Here is a 7,136-nt window from a genome sequence, read left to right as displayed (position 1 = left end):
CATACCAGCCATTATTAATATAAACTTAGAAAATTCCACTTCGCATTTCTAGATTAAGCCACAAAAAAAACCCAACAACCTTGTTTTGCTCTTTTGGGATCTTAACAGATATTTGAGATCTGGATTGGCCACTGTTGGAAACAGGATACTAGGCTTGATGGACCTTCAGTTTGTCCCTATATGGAAACACTTATGTTCTTATTTATTTCTGCTCAATGCACAAATGTATATATATTTGATTTAATAACCTGACACACATAAATGTACTCATATGGTTAAAACCAGTACTAATTATGCAATCATTTATTATGCTTACTACTGATAATATAAAACTTTACATTGTTTTCTTATCTATATTTTTAGATAACCTTAAATTAAACCTTAATATGATGTAACTCATTATTCCTTTTGATGAGTTAAGTTCGGCAGATGTCCAAACAAAAGTATTAAGCAAATGTTAATACACTTGAGCGTGACACAATAGAAAAGGAAAATAGCACAGATGGTTGCATTCTGTTACAAATCATGAAAAAAAAATAAGCAACCAATTTATTCTGCAGTAATCTAGGCTGTCAGTAACACCATATTCTCTAATGTTTAATGGTAATGCTTCGCTCCAATTCAGTGCAAATTCACAGATGTTACTTAAGCTGATTTCTCCAATATTACAGGACAGGCACCTTCAAAATTGCTTTGACATGTAAAAAAATTCTGATAGTTTAAATGGCTAAAAATGTTTTGTCTTTCAGTTTAAGTGGGAGTGGCCAAAGCCTGATTGATGGTGAAAGTCTTGTCTGTGGAACATGGGATGGATTAGCGGATGCAAATGTATGGAAGAAGTGACTCCTGTTCCAAGATGTGGTGCAATCAATGTCGGTATAAGTGCTGCATGTGGAAACGGCTGCATGGTCAACTGGGAAGGATGAATGGCTGTAGCAGACAGTACATGTATTGGGTACCCTGTCAGGAAAGCAGGATGAGTAGGAAAGATGGTTGGAGTTAAGGCTGAGAGCGAAATAGGTATGAAACGCGAGTGGGAATGGGGATAGATGTGAGTCAAAGGGAAACGATTGGTATGGTGATGGACTGAAGCTGGGTGAGCATAGTGCTGCAGAAAGGAGTGGTGGATTGTAGTTATGGAAGCGTGGTGCTGAATGGGAATTGGCTGAAATGCCGATGTGGTGGAGAAGGCTGCTGGTGCTGCGGCAGGCAAAACTTTAAGATGTTTTGAAAATAATTGTTTCTGCATGTGTTGCTGTGCTTGCATTTGCAGTATCCTGTATTTGTCCACTTCATCAGATGAAAATGTTATAGACTGCGGGGCTAAGGGAGAGACAGATTTGTTATACTCTTGTAGTTTGTGGTCTTCTTCAAAATAGCTCTGCATAGATCTGTCATAACAGCGATCTGAATTTCCTTCCCTTGGATTGGAGCTCATATTCTCTTCAGGCAGTCTTCTTTGTTCTTTGGTGTCTACTGAATTAGTTGAAACAGAATAATTTTTAGATTGAAAAGCACCATGGAAATCCTTGGGGACTGGGTCACAGCTTTGTATAAAAGGCTGTACTTGACTAATTAAGGGTCCTTCTACAGCTCTCTGAATTTCTGTGCTCCCACAATGACATTCAGTTCCTATATGAATAATGTCTTTAAAAAAACTATTATAATCCGTAGGCGTAGTCACAGACAGTTCATATTTCTGTGACTCTCCAACCCTATTTTTATTGACTCCGTTTTCAACTGCAGCATCTTCATTATTCGTTTTGCTACCTTCATTAACCAATGATGTCCTCTCATAGAAAGGTCGAATTTCTGAGTCCCTTACCGATGGTGGAAGCTTAATATTGAAGAAACTCTCTGAATAATGTTTCATGTCCATTCCACAGTTTTTTGAAAACCCTTCAGGGGTATTTGCGTTTTCTTCTTGTTTATTAGACTGAGCTTTTTCTAAACGTGAATTATCTATTGATGACATTTTCTCATCCCCTGTGTTATTTTCCAATGAATGCATAGAAAGTCTATCATCATCATTTTTTGAGTGGAGGACGGTGTTCTGAATGCTATCATGTAATGGTTCCTCTGTTCTAATAGTGCCATGATACCTACTGTTGCCGTTGTTACTCCCCCTGTTGGTCTTATGCAAAAAATGTACTTTTGCATTTGCGAAAGATCCTGGACTACCGCATTCTGATCCTCTATAGCCAGAACTTTCACTGCTGCTAAATGGTTTGAAGTGTGACCCTTCCATAAAGTCACGCCCTCTCCTCTCCTTGTATTTCTGGCAGTGGCGTGGTTGGTCCTTTTTACTCTGCTTTGATTTACAGCTGTGGTGAGAACTTTGCTTTAAAGTCTGTTTGGATATTTTGTGCTTTTGAGTATTAACGCTATCTTTAATTCTTTGACTGGTATGAAAAAAGTGGCCATGCTTATCATCTGAAGAGCGAATATAGTTGTGCTTTCCGTTCAGCCCTTCCATTGCACTGCATTTTCTTTTGCAGAAAAAAGACATATGATTACTAGTGTTGTGGCCACTTAAATTGTGATCAGAAAATGCATTTGTATAATTAGATGTTGTACTGACAATGGAGGTGTCCGAATAAGTAGAATGCCATCCAGAAGATGAGTATCTGCAGTCTTGTACGGACCTTTCATTACATTCAAAATCTGGGGATCTGTCATAAGAACTTGATTTATAACTGACATAGCTGTCATGCGAGTCCTTTTCATCATCAATAATTCCATTATTGTGATCATATTCTTGTAGAGGGAATGTGCAGCATTCTTGGGTTTCATACTTATTTTCTAAATTAATTAAACCACACTTTGATCGTTTCAACTTTTTAGCTTTACTGTTTAAACAGAAAATTGAATTTCTTGCATTTATACCACATAATACAATATTTTCACGATCATCTAAATGTCTTTTCAAAGATATTTTTTGCTTTTGTGACTCGGAACAATGTTGTATACCCACATCTTTTTGTTGGTCTTCTGGGTTTAGAAACTGTTTACATGCATTTTCATTTAAATATTTTGAACTTTTTTGTCTGCTTTCCTTAGTTTCTATCTTATTTTTGCTTGAGTCACATTTTTCTTGGGCCAAGTTATCTAATGGACATGTTATTTTCGTTGGTTTCAAAGACAGATTATATTTTGTAATTGGCATGCTCGTGTCTCTCAGTAAACCTGAGTTTTCGTTCTTAATCATAGACTTGGTTTTCAAGAGCTCCTCATTGTTCTCTGTGTTTGCTTCATCTCTTTTAGCAGTTTTATTTGTTTTGAAAAGCTTAAAATCAAAATACAGTGGATTGCAGCCATAGGAAATGGTCGGTTGGGTTTTTGTAAATAGAAGTAGCTCTGTGGGCCACTGGAGAGAAGTGCTGCCGTCTTTACTCAGTACATGAAGAAAAGACGTTTTAGGACTGGTATCATTAATTAGTGAATTGCTCGTGTCAGTTTCCATGCTTTCAAAGACAATATTTGAAGTCTCAAGGGAGTTTTCTGCTTTGACCACATTGTGGTTATAATTAAGCTCAGATGCATGTTCCTGCTCAGTGGGCTTTTGCACAGAAAACTCAGTTGGCTGATATATTAACACATCACCACTGCGCTGGCTACTATTTTGCTGGGTTTGTACACTGCTTGTCTGGCACTGATTAGCAACATCAACCTGTGAAGACTTCTCTGTTTCCTTTGTAGAACTAGCTGAGGCTACATCTGTAACATCTGTAACTTCTATTTCAACTGAGTTTAGACTCTGATTGCTGCCAATCGCTTCAGTTCCTTTATTTTCATCTTTACTTTGTTTGAACATCTGAGAGGTCGCAGATGGAACACTGGCTTCAGTGCTGCCACTTTCACCTTGTGGAAAAGTCAAAACGTTGCTGTCTTCTGAATCATCGCCAAGATGTGCAAGAGGCCTAATGTTTTCTGTGGGCTGGTTTGCCTTTGGGTGGCGTGGTTTGCGGCAATCATTTGTTTCTTCGGTGCTCTCGTGGAAAACCGATGCTGACAACTCTAGCTTCAGTAGTGCTTTTTTGGAAAAACAAAAAGAGACACCCGCCCTGTGGCTTCCGCTGTTGTCTTCTGATGTTGGTCGGGAGATCAGGCTGCCAGGTGAGGGGCAGCACGCAACATAGGATGGGCCTGTGTTTTGTGAGAGCTCCTGTTGTTCTTCTGACATTCTGTTGGGAAGAATTTTTCCTTCACGCAAGCTAGCACATTTGGTGTCTGCTGTTCTTCTGCCATCCTTAAATGTGATCATTTCTTCCCGGGGACACTTTCCAATAGCTGTTCTGAGAGCTTTAAATAGTGGGTCACTCCTTGAAGCACTAGAAGAAAAATAAAACATACGTTATAGAATGGAATAAAGGATCATCATCTTTAAATAAGGGTATTCAATAATGGTATTTTTGCTGAGGTTACTTAATGAAGGGTTATTTTAAAAATACACCATTGAAGACAGAAACTACTATTTCTGCGGAATGCTGTAAAACATCACTCCGTGAAGCTTCAAAAAATCATTCTATCATAATTAGGTTCATAACACAGAGGATTCAAATGCACGTCTGCAGTCAACTTCCACTGCAGTCAACTTCCAGTGTTGGACACCTTAGTGATATTTTTAAAAAGAATAAAACTTACTAGTACTTATGCAACCAAAATGAACTTGCCTCGATAGGGTGGGATTTGAATGGATAGTGACAATTTAAATGGATAGTGACAATACTCAGCCACTTTCCATACAGCTTGTGTGCTGAACTCTGAGGAATGCAGATTAGTTAATGCATTAATATATGCTGGCATTTTCAGCATTCGAGCTCAAACATATAGAGACAAAATAACCACTTGCGTTAGCCATCTCACTGAAAAGGTACCTCAAGAACACCAACACCAATGCAGCCAGGGAGTTAAATCTACAAGGAGCACACAAATATTGCTATTCTAGTCATTTACATGTAAATCTGTGCCTGCATAGAGTGTGGTGCAGTGGTTAAAGCTACAGCCTCAGCATTCTGAGGTTGTGGGTTCAAACCCACACTGCTCCTTGTGACTCTGAGCAAGTCACTTAAGGGTAAATTCCATAAGAAGCGCCCAAAAGTTAGCCGCTGAATTAGGCACCGTTCAGCGTGATTCAAGTAAAATTGAGTGCTGTTTAGTGAATCACTCTGAGCGGCACCTGTTTTGGAGACGCCCAATAAAGAGGCCAGCTCTAAACAAAACTAAAAGTTAGGCGCCCATGCGAGAACTTAGACAGGCTTAAGAGCAGCGATTCTGTAACAAGGCGCCTAACACGAAGCCACGACCACGCCCAACATGCATGGCACCTATTTTTTTAAAGGCCACCTAAATTTTTAGAGGCACCCTGTTACAGAATCGCTCTTTCTTGATAGGCACCTAAGTTTCAATTAGTGCTGATTAAAAAGCTTAATTGAGCTTGTTGTTCAATTAGGCGCCTACGTAGTTGGACGCCTCCAAAATATGTGCCTAACATTAGGCGCCGGTAGATTGTGAGTCTGCCAGGACAGACAGGGAAAATGCTTGAGTACTTGAATAAATTCATGTAAACTGTTCTGAGCTCCCCTTGGAAAGCAACATAGAATATGAAATGAATTGTCTTTTAGCCCGTTACATTAACGGATGCTAGAATATGTCTGTCTGTCTTTCTGTCTCTCTCCCTGCCCCTGTGTCCTTCTTCCTTTCTTTCTCCCTCCCCTCTGTCTTTCTTTGTATCTGTCTCTCTCCCTGCCCCTGTGCCCTTCTTCCTTTCTTTCTCCCTCCCCTCTGTCTTTCTTTGTATCTGTCTCTCTCCCTGCCCCTGTGCCCTTCTTCCTTTCTTTCTCCCTCCCCTCTGTCTTTCTTTGTATCTGTCTCTCTCCCTGCCCCTGTGTCCTTCTTCCTTTCTTTCTCCCTCCCCTCTGTCTTTCTTTGTATCTGTCTCTTTCCCTGCCCCTGTGTCCTTCTTCCTTTCTTTCTCCCTCCCCTCTGTCTTTCTTTGTATCTGTCTCTCTCCCTGCCCCCTATGCATCAGTAGCATTTATTCCCCCCCCTGTGCAGCAGCCACAGCACGTCCTTTCCCCTACCCCCCTTTCCCTTCCCACGTTCTGGCCTGCTATCTAGTCCCTTGGCGCCCCCCTTTCCCTTCCTGTGGTCGCACAATTATGAAAAACTCACCTTCCGCTGTTGCTGGAGCGGAGCTAATTTGGCAAACGTTTAACTGGGCTTGCTACGTTTGTTTCTCTGTGGACATCCCAGATAGATGGCTAATTGCCTCGGAGGAGCTCTTCCGGAGTCTGAACGGTGAAGAGAAGAGTGGGCAAAGCAGGAAAAACGGCACTACCTGTCTAAGTTTATTTTTAAGTTTAAAGGTGCCGGGACGGCTCCTCTCACGATCAGTGCCTGCGTCGTAAGCCTTCTCTGACACAGGTGTGGCTCGTGAGAGGAGCCACTGCTGCACCTTTAAACTTAAAAATAAACTTCGGCCGGTAGTGCCGTTTTTCCTGGATATCATAAACTTCGGGGCTCTGCGACAGAGTGAAGCCGAGTTGCCATGGTGAGGGGCAGAGGCCGGAGGCGGGCAGGAAGGAGGAGACTATCGGTTGAGGCCCGGGAAGGCGACGGCAGGACTCCGCATTCGCTCCCTCCGCCGCCTGTGGTGACGTAGTAAGCGCACATGCGCACTCTTGCTGGCCACAGCCCGACAGATCAGGGATCAGGGAAGCACGCGGTAAGAGTGCGCATGCGCGCTTAGCGTTTTATTATATAGATTATATAGATAAATGAGCAGTTTCATGCTAAGTAGTATTCTGTGAGCTTGTACCTAAATACAATGGCGCATGCTTAACAGATAAGCATTCACATGGGTAAAGTTTGGATGAGGCATGTGCAGAGCTCATATTTATACATGTACAAATCTTATGATCTGCATACCATTTTCTACAATCTAAGTAAGAATATTTCCACCAACTCTACAGTTCATTTTAAGTGTTTTCCTTAAATAAAAGCATGCTTATATGGAGCAATCTGATGAGCATTCACAGGATTGGCAAAATGGTAAATATGAACTGCACAATCAAAAAGGGATAACAAGTCCTGTCGATGGAAAGTGTATGCTTTAGCAAAACTGCTTTACCAGG

The 7,136-nt window shown here is 41.1% G+C and overlaps 1 protein-coding gene across 3 annotated transcripts in view; it reads right to left on the bottom strand.

Annotated features, from left to right (window-relative positions):
- Nucleotides 1-288: 288 nt before the first annotated feature.
- ZNF804B (zinc finger protein 804B) overlaps nucleotides 289-7,136 on the bottom strand; it is a 490,459-nt gene continuing 483,611 nt past the window's right edge. For all 3 annotated transcript variants that reach the window (XM_033931195.1, XM_033931196.1, XM_033931197.1), the window contains one exon: nucleotides 289-4,331. In XM_033931195.1, the coding sequence (XP_033787086.1) occupies nucleotides 746-4,331 (3,586 nt within the window). In that variant the 3' untranslated portion in view covers nucleotides 289-745. The remainder of the gene's footprint in view (nucleotides 4,332-7,136) is intronic.

This window comes from Geotrypetes seraphini, chromosome 2 (assembly GCF_902459505.1).
Source record: "Geotrypetes seraphini chromosome 2, aGeoSer1.1, whole genome shotgun sequence".
NCBI classification, from domain to species: domain Eukaryota; kingdom Metazoa; phylum Chordata; class Amphibia; order Gymnophiona; family Dermophiidae; genus Geotrypetes; species Geotrypetes seraphini.
Note: the sequence above shows the minus strand (reverse complement) of the source record. Positions and strands in the feature narration are given on the sequence as shown.